Raw genomic sequence first — 14,103 nt, 5'->3', positions numbered from 1 at the left:
GAGAAAAAAGAAGCTTCCCCACCAGGAGTCGAACCTGGAATCTTCTGGTTCCAACAGAAGTGGTTACTTTCGTAGCCAGACGCCTTGACCATTGGGCCATGAGGAACGAAGCTTATAGTATGTTATGATACGACATGAGCCAGATTATAGATTCTGGGCATCCTGTATAATACGAAGGACGAAGAGTCTAAACATTCCTGATCGGGGTTACCCCTCACCTACTGTATAGAAGGGTTCCGAACTATAAAGGAGCGTGAGGCTGAGACATCCCTGAAGAAGGATAAGACTTTTTAGACATCGAGAATACGACAGATAGACTAGGCCTATCCACTAAGGCTGAACTATCTATAAACCGATCTACTCGTAGTTTAAGAGACAGCTCCAGGCTGTTTCATAATATAGTATAACGACTAAGGGTGTCCGTATCGTTATATCGAATTATCTTGGATCGTCAGATCGTATCTCTAGAAACGCTCGAGGTCTTCTTTAGAAGCCTGGCTTACCTTCAGGTACTTCGGTCTTCGTCCGTGGTTTGGACTGAAGCCGGAAAGGGGATAAAGGTGTAGTTGGGGTTGGTCTTAAGACGTAGAACGGATGTGTAAGAGTAACGTGTATTTGTTCTGGACGAACTGTCCAATTGGTGAACGTTGTTCCTTTCATATTCTCGGGGACTGGATTCTAAATACTTCAACCTCTCTTAGTGCGAATCCTGCATAGACCGTGGGGCAGTCTCCAGGATATCCGCAAGGATTACATGCAGGTCGGTCATAGTATGAACTAGGGCAACCTGGGAATAACTATGACATATAGAAAGGCTGCGTGCATTTGCGCTATATAACGTAGACGATGTGGAATGTAAGGGCCGCTGTTTCTGCAGCGCAGGCGGAATTCCAGCGATTTTTGCTCTTGCCGTTTTTAATCCCACTGACTAGGGCACAGAGATTGAGCAAAACGCGGAAATACGTAAACAGATACGGGCCATGAGGACCGTCCAGGCCGTGACTAACGGAAGGGGACGGGCCGAGCTAAGACACTTGGTACGTAGCTGGGAGCTGTTTGAAGGTTTTTTATATAAATCATTTATATAGCTTTTCTCCTTTAATCAGATGAATCTACCAAAAAAAAAGCAACCTTGATGTCGCTTTATTCCCAATAAGATCATTCGTAGCAATAGCCGAGCTACTGTCGATCTCACAGCCATTCATCTATTCAAGCACGGCTCCCTTTCATGATAATAAAGTTGGGGCATCAAGATTCAAATGCATGTTGTGTTTGAAAAGCTGTTCTAGCGATCAGAAGCTAACCCACCTCCACAATGAGTGTGAGGTTGTGCACTTTTGGTGGCAAAAGATCGGCTTCCAAGCTCCAATACACTTAAGGAAGACGCTCCTTTAAATAATTTATTTGACAACCCACAAAACCTTAATTGGGTTGTTAAAGTCGTTCACAGGGTTTATTTGCTTATGGATCAGGAGGCAAAGACAGAAAATACTATTAACACTTGAACGTGAACCCAGAGATAATGCATACATATGACAGAAAAGGAGCCAATATACTATTGTTTGTAAGTTAATAAATTATAAATAAATAGATTCCATTTCATTTCTCATAATTTTATACGTTATATAGTAAAACATTTAACAAGATGGTTTAGTCCATAACTAGAATACAATCTAAATGATATAAATGTAAAGTCGTATCCAAAAGGGTAATAAAGAGAGTCGTGAATTGGTGCCCGCGCCTCTTCATCTGGGCCAATGCTGCGACGTATTTTTTCTTTATAGTTTTTGTTAGTGGTGGGGTCCCACATCCCTCCAGTCACGTCCTACAAGATTAATCTCTTTTAAAAAAATATGGAAAGGCGGTCCGAGAGGCTGGGGAGGATACCTCGATTTTCGCCCCAAAACACAGGTGCATTTCCACCTGCCCCACGCGGCCGGGGCCAAGCGCGCATTTCGTGCCCTATCAACTAGCCAGAACCGGCATGGTGCAACCGACCACCTAACCGGAAGGAACTATAAAAACGGAGGAAACTGCCAAACTGGGAAGTCTAGAGAATCCCGGGAGTTCGAAGAGGCTAGACACAAAGAAGCCGGGCACACAGAAGCCGGACACATAGAAATCTGGCACACAGAAGCCGGACACACCGATTCTCAGGACCCTCGACAAGAGACACCGGCAACAGGCCCCCAACCCACCAAAACATACATTGCCCAAGGCAAAAAACACATTAAAACACACCAATTGATTCACACCAATTGATTCACAAAACACAAACGGAGGCAGCCACAGAATCCACCAGAGCCCCCAAAAAAAGCAAGCCCGAAATCCCCGCCACCGCACAGCCCAGGCCCACCAAAGTGCCGCCACAAATAGCCACAAACACCATGAAAGTGCACATTGTGGTCCGCTTTTCGGACGCCGGCGCCGGCGCCGGCCAGCAGCCGGACTTGTGCATCCCCCTCCTGATCTCCCTCGGGCGGGACGACGTCAACAAACTCGTCAACTCGCTGTGGCTCAAACTCATGATCCGCAGCAAGGTGGACGCCACCAGCCGGCGGCGGCTCCGGTTGATCTACAACGGGCGCATTCTCAACGACGAGACGGACTTCCAGGCCGAGGTCTTTGGGCCCAAGTTGCGGCAGCTCCGCCAAACACCGCAGCCCGCGGAGCCCCAAGAGCCCTTGCAAATATACGTGCACTGCCTCGTCGGCGAGCACATGACCCGCGAGCAGCTTGCCCGTGAAAAGGACTTGGACCGGCGCGCCCAAACACACACCAGCGATGCGCCGGTGGTGGGGTTTGACCGCCTCTTGCTGCAGGGCATGGATGCGCTGGATGTGGCCGACTTGCGCCGCCAGTTCCAGCAGATCTACCTCCCGGCAAACACGCCCAACCACACCGGCGTGGCCGACGTCGAGGAGGACGAGGACCGCCAGCGGCTTGTTCGCGAGCTCGAGGAGCGGTGGCTAGAGTCCACCATGGACAGCACCAATGGCCGTCCTGCGCGCCCCCACAGCGGCACGTATGATCCGGAGGCCGGCGACGCGCAGCCCAACTTGGCGGAGCGCGCCGCGGCCGAGTTGGAGGGCACGCATCACAACGAGCACCTTCTCTTGGGGCTTCTCCTCGGCACGTTTCTCGGTGCCGTGGCGCTCGTGTTTCTCCTCATGGACGACACGCTGTTCAACGACGCGCAGAAAATGGCCATGGTGCTTGGCGTGTGCATCAATCTCTTCATTGCGTTCATGCGCGTGGGCTCTGAGTACGGCGCCTAGGTATCTTGGAGGAGGAGAGAGGCTTCGGAAGGGTGAGGCAAGGTCTTTTGGAAGTTAGGGAAGTTGGGGGAAGTTAAGGAAGTTAAGGAAGTTGGGGAAGTTAGGAAAGTTATGGGAAGCTAGGGAAGTTATGGGAAGTTATGGGAAGTTATGGGAGGTTATGGGAAGTTATGGGAAAGTCATGGGAAAGTCATGGGAAAGTCATGGGAAAGTCATGGAAAGTCATGGAAAAGTCTCGGCAAAGTCCCGGGAAAGCCTTAGAATCGCTTTCAGAGCATTCGAGGAGGCACGTGCGTTATCTCCGGCTTTGAAAAAGAGCTCGGGGAAAAGATTTGGAGGATGCTGTCTGAATATCAACCGAAAGAGCCGACGTAAAGATCTGCATCAAGACCACTCTTCGAGGCGCTTCGTTCCGAGGGTTTGTCGGCGTATTCGAATGTTCATCCTCCTGTTTTCAGAGGTCCAAGAGGACCTTGAAACATTGGCCAAGGCCACAGCACTCATACAGAGAATGACTTAGAGGGCTCTACCAAACTTCGTTCCTGAATTTGGCCTTGCTTGGCTCCGCAGCCCCGGCCGCCCGTATGGGATTCGGCTGGGAAGTATTTTCCCAACGACGAACAGCTGCAAAGCACTTTCTTGTGAAGGGCACCGGCTTATTGTCCAACACTATCGTAATGCCAATATAGGATATCGTCAGATCCGGCGGTTCCGCATTGTTCCCCGAAAAGACACCACACATGCTATCGTACACATGTACTCCACTTGACGGCATCATCAAAGCTCTCTTTTAGAGCAGAAACACTAGAAGAACTTTGAAAAATCCCTCTAAGTGGGAAGCTCCAGGAATGTTTCCGAATGAGGCATCAAATAGCTCTATTATTGGAAATGTTCAAGATGCTATTGGTCCGTGCCGGATGCCTTGAGAAGCCTCAGGGAATGCGTTCTCACAAAACACCTTGAAAGCACGATTTTCGGGAATACGTCTCTGGAAGCACATGATTTGCTTCCGAGGACGACCGGGAACTTTTCAAGGTTTCATCCGGTATGGCCAGTAAAGATGAACCGAATGAGACATGCGCTCTTCTAGTGCCCGAAGGAAGCTGATGAAAGGAAATAAAGCACCTCGAGGAAATCTTCCGATATTTCTTCCAATCCTAGTTTCAATAACGTGTTATATACACTAGACAGAGCTTGAGTCTACTCTCACAACATTTTAAACATTGGAGCAAGATGTACTTCCGATAGATATCACAAAAATTATTCTAGTGGATCCTCTGCGCCACTGCTCTAGGGAATACTTCAGGAAAAACGGTCCCGATTTGCAAAAGCCTTTCGGGATCTTTCGACAATTTGGGTACTGGCTTGTCGAGTATCTCATGTGCTTTCATAATAATTCCTCATTGGTCATATCGGGTGAAACGATATCCAATGAAGGAGGGAAATTGAATACCGTACCTAGCTTTTCTACGAATGGCTCTTATGGCTTGTCATAGGACATCGTGCAAGAGGACGGCATAGCAATGCACCCAATGGTTTTTAGGAATATCCCCTCGTGTCATCTTCAAAACCTTTCAAAATCACATTGGCGGACGCTGAAAGTCTTGCAGACTGCAGATTATAGACATGCCCTATTCATAATTTGGTGTTCATCTGCTCCTTGAGACTACCCACTATTAGGTTGTCCGACAGTTATTGCATCCTATGATCGACTGCTTAGTTGCCAATCTATGAGTAGGAGCAGAGTGCTTTCAAAATACAGGCAATGTGACATTGACAGTTTCGAAAAAACAGCTGTTGCCAACTCGTCTCAAGTGCCCGTTACGTTTCGCCAAGGGAAGTCGACCTAGAAGATGAAAAGACAGAGCTTCACATGTTAAAAAGCTCATCTACGGTCAAAAGGATATCAAAATCTCATCTACAAGAACTTTACGTAGCTCGTGGGAAATGTCTGACCTGCCAGCCCTCATGTATTTCCATGCAGACGATGGCAGAACCACCGGCTGCGTTAGCCAAATTCATGAAAGGGCGTTTAGATGGTCGTTGTCCATCACTGGATTTTGTTCAGACCAGAACTTGACACTCGCCAACTCGTAGGGATACGTGAACAGACAAGCAACACGGTATAAGTTCTGGCGCCGCACGAGAAAAAAAGAAGGAAGGAAGTGGCGCGGCGAGCATCTGGCTTTATATACTGCGAGAGCGCGGGTTACCCGGTTCATCTGTATTTTAGAAAAGCCCCAGGGCAGGAGCCATTGAAAAGCAGGCGTTTGTTTAAACCACTGCTTCGCAAGAAATGTATTTAACCACACCGAGCTGAATACAAACTTCTTCGATTTTAAGGGAATAAATAGAATCGCCAGAACTATGGCTCTGGCTTGTTACTGGTTTTGTTCTTCCCCCCACCAGCTCTCACGAAGAGCTAGGAACCTGCATCAACCAGCTTCTTAAATCTTTCAGACCTATCTGAATACCAAATAAACGGACCTCAACGGCCCAATAAAAACTCTAACTATGAAGCTATATGCCCGGAATAAAAAGCCTGTGGTTCACATGCTCCTGTATATTACTGACATGCCTTTTATTTTCAACCACTAAACGAGGTATTCTGGCCACACCTCTTATTTTAAACCACCACTTAATGCATTTTGGCCAACGCGGTGCTGGCCGGCTGAACTCTAAATTCCCAATAAGACAGACGGCTACATGCAGGACCGGAGCGGAAGCGCTCGCCGCATCTGTCGGGAAAACCCGGGTGCTACTGGTCCAGCAGCAATAGTTGGGTGAAGAGTGGGGAAAACTGTCCAATAGTCAGGTTATTGAAGTGAGGTTTTCACAACATTTTGAAAGACACGGAAAGAAAAAATATCGGTGCGATTCGCGACAATTGGCCTTCCGGCCGTCGGGCAGAGCGGGGTCCCAAAACACGGACTTAACAATTGGCCATGAGGGGAAAACAGGAGAGCCGAAACAGCCTGGATTTTTGTGAGTAAGTACAGAGGCGTTGAGGCCAGCTTAAACGGTTTTCTTGATTACAAGCACGGCACCCGCTTTTTCTGGCTTTTCCTCCGCTTTTCCAAATGCAGAATGGGCGTCGTATCTCTGTACAATCATTTGCCCGAAATTGCAGATTACTCACGCGCAGTCAAAGTCGCTAATCAGTGGAGAACCGATTACGCAGGACGTCAAAGGCCCAAAGTTTCCCAGTCAAACCCGGGCCTTTTTTTTCCACCATCCACCTGTTTTCTGGACTTCTCATATAAACGCCCCACGCTTTCTTCAAACAAAGCATAGCAAATATTTCTGACAGCAGTCTGACCACGTGACCGCACCAAAAAACTTGCGTTTTTTGTCCTACAGATTTGGCCCGTTCTCTTCACCAATGTCTGACCCTAAGCCTTTGCCCTTTATGTACCAGTTCCTCTCCGGCGCTATTGCCGGAGTGTCTGAAATCATGGTCATGTACCCCTTGGATGTCGTCAAAACAAGACAGCAGTTGGCCACCACGGCCGACTACAACGGTACCATCAGATGCTTGAAGAAAATCGTTGCCGAGGAGGGCTTTTCCAGATTGTACAAGGGTATTTCCGCGCCGATTTTGATGGAGGCGCCCAAGAGAGCCATCAAGTTTGCCGCCAACGACGAGTGGGGAAAGTTCTACAGAAACGCGTTTGACGTGCCCAAAATGACGCAGCCCTTGGCTGTTTTGACGGGTGCCACTGCCGGTGCCACCGAGACTTTTGTGGTGGTGCCTTTCGAGTTGGTGAAGATCCAGTTGCAAGACAGAACCTCCAAATTCAACAGCGCGGGCGAGGTTGTCAAGCACATCATCAAGTCCGACGGAATCTTGGGCTTGTATAAAGGCTTGGAGTCCACCATGTGGAGACACGTGGCCTGGAACGCCGGGTACTTTGGCTTGATCCACCAGGTGAGAACCTGGATGCCCCAGCCCAAGAGCTCGTCCGAAAAGACCCTTATAGATTTGACGTGCGGCACCATCGGATGCACTTTTGGAACCATGTTGAACACTCCATTTGACGTGGTCAAGTCCAGAATCCAGGCCGGATCCTCCAAGTACATCTGGACCATTCCATCTGTTCTCACTGTCGCCAAGGAGGAGGGTGTCGGCGCCTTGTACAAGGGTTTCATCCCCAAGGTCTTGAGATTGGGCCCAGGTGGCGGTATCCTTTTGGTGGTCTTCACCACCTGCATGGATTTCTTCAGAACGCTCCAGAAGGATTGATTGTTTCGGATGGATATATGTTGTAGAGCTTCCTTAGGTTTAACTATTCTGTACTTTTATTTTTCGAGTAGTTCGCCTCGGATGTATCCAGGCTACCGGTTGCGGCTCGCGTCGCCAACCCAGTCCGTCTCAAATATGGAAATAAATGTCTTCATAAGCTCTCGTTGCTTGCTGAAATCCTCGTAGTCCCTGTCAAGATACTTGAATGTCTCCGCATAGTTAAACCGGTCGATCGTTATGGTTGTCAACTGCATGTTTTCCTCGTCAAGAAGCGAGAGCTCGTTCAAGATCCTCGTTACTTCGCTGTCACTGATTTCACGGTCAGAAACCGACGATATTTTTTCTTTGAGCTGAAGAAAAGCCCTCTCCACGCGCCCGAAGTTCTTTTTTCTCCTGATGAACTTGCTGAAAAGTGCTTCCAAAGTATCGTGCTGCTGAAGCATGATGTAGAGCAAGTCGAAATTCATGGATTTGGCCGGATGGTAGCCAAGCGAAAAGTAATCAGTGCTCTTCTCTAAGATCTTATCAAAAGCCGGGCTGAGGAGAAGCTGAAGGATAGAGAAAAACTCCTCAATCACGTACTTGACTGCTTCTTCGTTTTGGCTTCGCGCAACGAATTTCATGAAGTACACCAAAGCCACGTACAAATCGTTCCAGGAATAGGTACGAAGGCCTTCTGTTGGATGGGCTTCAAGCTCCAAGAGAACTTGATACAACACCGTAAGCGCGATCTTGACATTTTCCATGTCCAACCTCTTGGAGAGATTGTACCTGAACGTGATTTGGAGAAGATCAATCACATAGAGCAAAGCGTCTTTCTCTGGGCAGTTTTCGTCGAGTGGGATCACCGGATGTTTGTGGTGACACAATTTCCATTTGTTCTCGTCAATTTTGCGGGCCCGAAGAGCCAGAAGCCATGGCGCCTTGGGTGAGGTCAACTTGAGCAACATGAGAAAAGATACTCTCGCTCCATAAGTGTTGATGGCCGATCTATACTGGTAATGATGCACGTAGGAAGATACACACAACCAGATATCGAGTAAGCAAACAGTGCTGTTTGTCTGCGAAACAAGCTCTTTTGTAAATGTCCTGTTGTGTAGAAGCTGAAACATTTGGAAAGTTATCGCAAGGTATGACGGGCTCCGCACGCCAGCCACAGAGTCTGTTTCTTTCCCCACGACTTTGATTCTTTTTTTGTGTTCATAGAGGTCCACTTCATAGAAGTAAGGGTCGACGGGATCTAATGCGATCTTCGCAAATGACGTCACGCTCAGCGTGGTGTCTGTGGAAAGATACAGTCGGGGGGATAACGTATTGCCGGTAACCCAGCCAAAAAACGACGAGTGCCTGAGCGAATGTCTCAAGATATCCGGCGACAATTCATAGTAATAGTTGAAAATGGCCGCCAATTGACTTACAAGCCTGTTGGTCAATGGGGCGAAAGTCTTTTCTTTGGAGAAGTCGAGTAATTCAAGAAAACGCGTGTACGTGTTTGGCGACATGTCCTCAGGCGTCGTGATGTCGAGCGACAACGAGACTTTGTCCACGAGGATGAGGTCAATGGGGCAATTTGCAAGCGAGAGATAAATGGCATAGATTTTCATCACGGCCTCATAGGAGAGCCTGAGCTCTGGTTTCCTTGCCTGGCGAGCGTGCTCTGCAGCGCTGTTTTCTTCTTTGGCATCATCTGGCTTGGGATCAACAAATTGTTTCCCTGTGGTTCGGGTCAAAAGTGCTTGGAGCGCCTCAGAAAAGTCGACCTGGAAGAAACAAAATAGCAAGCTCTTTACCACGAGGACGCTGTTTGCGTTCGCCATGCCGGCCTCGAGCGTCAAAGCGACGAAAAGCGCATGCAAGATCTCGTGGATCAAAATGATAAACTTCCTCAATGCACCGGCCCTGTCGAGATCGTTGAGCTCGATCGCTCTCTCGATGAAGATCTTGATGCGGAACAAGAGCAAATGCAAGTGGTTGTCGTTCGGGGTTTTGTCTGATCCCGGCGGCCCAAAAAGAACGCAAAACGCGTCTTTGCCTTTCTTCCGGGCTTGCTTGGAAATCACCGAGAACCATTCGGCGAGCACGTCTGCGACGTGGCCGATTCTTGCGATCTTGTGCTCGTCATCAATAGCAATCTCGGATGGATTGTTCGAGTAGAGGCTCAAGTTCAAGCCTTGGTACATACCCGTATCCACCAACGGTTTTGCGTCCGCAGATTCCGTCACATCCACGGACTCATCCAAGTTCACGGGTCCAGATATATCCGTGTCAGAGCTCGATTTGCGTCGGGGTTTCGCGAGGTTGGTGATGTCCTCGCCGTCTTCATCTTCGCAATCGTCTCCCGAGTTGCCCACGGCAAACTCCGGCGATTCTGAGGCAGAGATGCTTCTTGCAAGTTCCAGTTCGCTAGAGGCAGAGACACTGGCTGAATTTCCGCCGAGCGCCAGGGATTTCAAGCTGCGGGGTTCGGGAGTACTGCTTCCGTCCAAGTCCTCCAGAATCGACGCAAACTGAGAAACCCCAAGACGGAAGACACGGCCAATGGCAGCAATGGACCTTTCTGAGCCCGTCCATATATGGGGCACGGCCAGACTGAGGGCTTTTGCAAACTCTGCGTTGTCAAAATCAGCGTCAAAAAGAACCGCGATCTCGGCTTCCGAAGCTTCGCTGGTAAAAAGCCGAGAATAGTCCATTTTTCGGGGACTGTCTGGGCGATACGTGGCACACTAGGTTGTATGGGGAAGCACCAATGGAGTTCGTGGGTTTGTTCTGTCCTGCTGCGGGGTAAGATTTCACGATCCGGCAAGTATCGGGACAAAAGAAAAGAGTAGCGTCGCACACGGAAATGAATATTAAACGTTGGATGGAGAACAATGGCTTGCAAATGTATTGCCTGGTGTGCCTAATATATCTCCACGGCCCGGGCCATAGTTATGAAGTTGCGCGCACCGAAAGCTTGCGCTAGACGGGGCGCTGCTTTGACTGCGAATGGGTATATAAATTTAGCAGGAAAAGCCAAGGGAAAGGGGCCCCTTATATAGTCGGGCCACAACACAAAAGCAGCAGCAGCCACGGGATTCTCGTTTCTTTTTTCGTTCCCCTGCTTTTTTTTCTTTTCGGAATCCTCCTTCAGCTGGGACCTGGTGCTGTGGCCCCCCTCTTTATTGGGCCTAGGGCCACCAAGGCTGCGCGTCGCAGCGTGTCCTTTATGGACCGAAAAGGTAAGGCAGAGCCTGTGTGCGGGCAGGCGCTATAAAGCGGGCACTAAAGAAAGACAGACCAGCGAGATTTTTGAAACACGCCGCTTTTTAGGTTTTTTTTTGGCTGCTTGGATGACGGCTCGCTAAGAGAAATATTCGAAAGAAAAAAGCAGGAAGAACAGACAGGCCCGTCGGTGTTGCTGGCAAACCATTCCGAGCAGATTGCCCAATATCTGCGCACCCTCCAAAACTCCCCATGGGGACCGCGCACGTGACTACTTGTATTATCTAAACTTACCAAGACTTGCTACTACAGACAAATAGTGGAGACGCCAGATCCTGCGGGCTTGAATTAACCCCACGCCACTTTATTTGTGCATAAACCCAAAAGTCGGTTTCACAGAAGCAACATTGATACACCCCGAATCGGCAATCCTACCCTCGGTCTGCACTAGTATGAGAGGTGATTCTTACAAAAGACTAGACACAGAGCCGTTCGAGGCTATTCCCTTGGAAACCCTACGATCTCACGAGATCAATGACGCTCAATTGGCGCTCAATACAGGAGTCGTAGATGGCGAAACGGACTCGGACGATTCGGCCACGTCACAGTTGTTTGAAGATATCAGCCATGCTCTGAAAAGCGCCCAGAATGAGGAGACTTTCGAGCACGATCCAGGCTTTCAGGTCCAGTGGAACATCTTCACAAAAGGCGGCGATTTTTCCAGGCGTGCGGCCATGCTTCTAGGCGTGTTCTGCGTGCTAATATGGGCCGTTTCCTTGATCGTTTATTCGAACGGCAACGCCCGCATCAACGCCGCGTTATTATGGCATGGCGCAGAAACCAATATTGTGGAGTTGAGCCACCGGAACATCTCGCTCAACAGCTTCAATCCGAGCCTCAAAAACGCGTCATTCCCGGATCTTCGAAAGGGCCTATACACGCCATCTTTCAGCCCGCTCAGATGGCTTCAGAATGCCCAGTTTCCGGCCTCGCGTGGCTCGGATTCCAAAGGGTACTACGTCACGCGGAAGCAGGATAAACTAGTGGTGTGCCTGGCTGACCAGAAGTACGAGGAAACTATTTTGGACTCCAACCAGTTCGCCTACCAAAACAAATTCTACTATGCACAAGACGTGATTCTCAACCCCGGACAGCCCGTAAACAACCGCTCGGCCATGCATTTGCTCAGGTCGGATCTGGTTGCACAATGGCGGCATTCGTCGTTTTCGTTTTTCTGGTTATGGAAACCAATTACGGGCGAGGTGTTTCCGGTCCAGCCACCGTCAAAAAAACTCGGCGTCGACTTGCAAAAAATCCATTTTGCCCGGTTCGATCCGTCGGGCAGACACCTTGTCTTTGGGTTCGAGCATGACCTCTATTTGATGGATGTGAACACGCGAGACATTCTCCCCGTCACCAATACTGGCAGCCTGGATGTATTCAACGGAAAACCCGACTGGGTGCTCGAAGAAGAGGTGTATCCGCACGACCACATGGTCTGGTGGAGCCCCGATCTGAAGCATATGGTGTATGCGCAAATCAACGACACTGAGGTTGAAGCCTACGACCTCGACTACTATGTGAAGGGCTCGGGGGAAGTGGCCATGTCATACAAAGACATGGCGCCCAGTGTCAAACCTGGTGGTCTCAACCAATACCCAAAACATACATCCATCAAGTACCCCAAGCCAGGAACACCCAACCCGAAAACGAGGCTATATTCGTATTCCATGGAACAAAAAACGACAACCGAAATCGCAGGCGTAAGCAACAAGGTCGTTAAAGACGACTACTTGCTTTACGACGCTGCATGGGTAGACCAGAACAATTTCTTGATCAAAGTGTCAGACAGACACAGCTCGGTGCTAGAAAAGAAACTCTACTGCCCTGCTGACTCGTCCGGCGCCACGCTCGTCTCGTTCCAAAACGCATCTGACTACAGTGGCTGGATAGAGAAAACACCGCCCATTACTTTGGCGAAGAGAGGCGGCTTGATTCAGTACCTCGACAGAGTAGTTGTGGATGACGTGGTGCAGCTAGCTCTTTTTGACCTGGCGTCTTCAAAGGATTACTCGAAACTTCTTGGGCCGGTCAGCTACAACTCTCCTCTTTCGTACGATGAACTTGAGGACTGTGTCTATGGGATATTTGGCACAAACTTGAACTCTTCGTTTGCACTGGTGTCTTTGACGAATGCCAACAAGACAGAGCTTGCAACAGACGGGGACTTTGTACTCAACTTCAGCCCCAACGGCCAGTTTCTAGAGCTCGTGTATATGGGCCCAGCACTGCCATGGACGAAAGTCATCAACATGGCGTTGGTGGCCGAGAATGCCGGATACATCTCCCAAAGAGAGAACTTTGATGATTCGGCTCGTTTTTCTGCGGTTATCTCTAGCACGAATCTCCCCACGAGAGTTCTCAGCTCCGTTCGCGTGGGGCGCGAGTCGGAGCATGTGAATGTGATTGAAATCTTTCCTCCCAACTTCCGGCGCGAGAAGAAGCATCCTCTTTTAGTGCACGCCTATGGCGGGCCAGGGTCTACCACAGTGAACAGAGCCTTTGGGGTCGATTTTCAGGACATTGTCAGCAGCCAGTTGAATGCGGTGGTTCTTATCATCGATCCGAGGGGAACTGGCAGTGACGACTGGAAACTAAAGGCCCATCTGAAAGGAAACATGGGTCTTTGGGAGCCGCAAGATATTGTTGCTATAACCAAAGATTACGTGGCAGCAAACGCGTACGTCGATGATCAGAAAACTGCGATCTGGGGCTGGTCATATGGGGGGTTCACTGCTTTGAAAACACTCGAGTTTGACAAGGGAAATGTGTTCAAGTACGGCATGGCCGTGGCACCGGTGACAAACTGGCTTTTTTATGATTCTGTGTTCACGGAGAGAATTATGGGAGACCCGAAGACGAACAATAACTACCAAGCCATATCGCGCATCAATGACTTCGCTGTGTTCAAGGACGTGAAGCGATTTTTGATAATGCAGGGCACGGCCGACGACAACGTGCACATGCAAAACGCCATGTGGCTCATGGACAATTTCGACCAGGCAGGGGTCGAAAACTACGACGTGCATTTTTTCCCCGATAGCGACCATTCGATCAACTACAATAACGCGAACACAGTGGTGTATGACAAGTTATTTTGGTGGCTCAAGCAAGCGTTCACCGGTTACTTTATAGAAATGTGACTCAGCCTCAAGGAGTGGGCCAAATATATACAACAAAACATCTTTAATGGTCGAATCCGTGATCCTAATTCCCGGTTCTCGAACAAAGGTTTGCACCCACCCGTAGTCGCGGCCTGCACACAATGCCCTCCCAGCGAAGAGCTTCATCTCATCTCACATGGGTAATTTTTCATTCCAT

At 49.3% G+C, this 14,103-nt stretch overlaps 5 protein-coding genes and 1 non-coding gene across 6 annotated transcripts; 3 read left to right on the top strand and 3 right to left on the bottom strand.

Annotated features, from left to right (window-relative positions):
- Nucleotides 1–13: 13 nt before the first annotated feature.
- Nucleotides 14–106, bottom strand: METBIDRAFT_t135. The gene has a single exon. It is a non-coding gene; the product is annotated as a tRNA-Arg (tRNA).
- Nucleotides 107–314: 208 nt separating this feature from the next.
- Nucleotides 315–1,126, bottom strand: METBIDRAFT_32056 (uncharacterized protein). Its single transcript, XM_018855977.1, has one exon. It carries the CDS (start codon nt 658–660, stop codon nt 487–489), a length of 174 nt encoding a protein of 57 aa, XP_018712059.1. The 5' UTR covers nt 661–1,126; the 3' UTR covers nt 315–486.
- A 1,261-nt stretch (nt 1,127–2,387) lies between these two features.
- Nucleotides 2,388–3,278, top strand: METBIDRAFT_78480 (uncharacterized protein; the record flags this gene model as incomplete). The annotated part of the gene is made up of 1 exon (XM_018858886.1): nt 2,388–3,278. One exon carries the CDS (start codon nt 2,388–2,390, stop codon nt 3,276–3,278), a length of 891 nt encoding a protein of 296 aa, XP_018712058.1.
- Nucleotides 3,279–6,660: 3,382 nt separating this feature from the next.
- Nucleotides 6,661–7,521, top strand: METBIDRAFT_12042 (mitochondrial 2-oxodicarboxylate carrier; the record flags this gene model as incomplete). Its single annotated transcript, XM_018854153.1, has 1 exon — nt 6,661–7,521. One exon carries the CDS (start codon nt 6,661–6,663, stop codon nt 7,519–7,521), a length of 861 nt encoding a protein of 286 aa, XP_018712057.1.
- A 92-nt stretch (nt 7,522–7,613) lies between these two features.
- On the bottom strand, nt 7,614–9,701 carry METBIDRAFT_40875 (uncharacterized protein; the record flags this gene model as incomplete). The annotated part of the gene is made up of 1 exon (XM_018857324.1): nt 7,614–9,701. The coding sequence occupies one exon, from the start codon at nt 9,699–9,701 to the stop codon at nt 7,614–7,616; it is 2,088 nt and encodes a 695-aa protein (XP_018712056.1).
- Nucleotides 9,702–10,818: 1,117 nt separating this feature from the next.
- On the top strand, nt 10,819–14,001 carry STE13 (Ste13p). Its single transcript, XM_018855976.1, has one exon. It carries the CDS (start codon nt 11,175–11,177, stop codon nt 13,923–13,925), a length of 2,751 nt encoding a protein of 916 aa, XP_018712055.1. The 5' UTR covers nt 10,819–11,174; the 3' UTR covers nt 13,926–14,001.
- Nucleotides 14,002–14,103: the final 102 nt, after the last annotated feature.

The sequence above is a fragment of the Metschnikowia bicuspidata genome, assembly GCF_001664035.1.
Source record: "Metschnikowia bicuspidata var. bicuspidata NRRL YB-4993 chromosome Unknown METBIscaffold_3, whole genome shotgun sequence".
Lineage (NCBI taxonomy): Eukaryota > Fungi > Ascomycota > Pichiomycetes > Serinales > Metschnikowiaceae > Metschnikowia > Metschnikowia bicuspidata.
The sequence above is the reverse complement of the archived record's forward strand: the minus strand, read 5'-3'. Positions and strand labels throughout refer to the sequence as shown.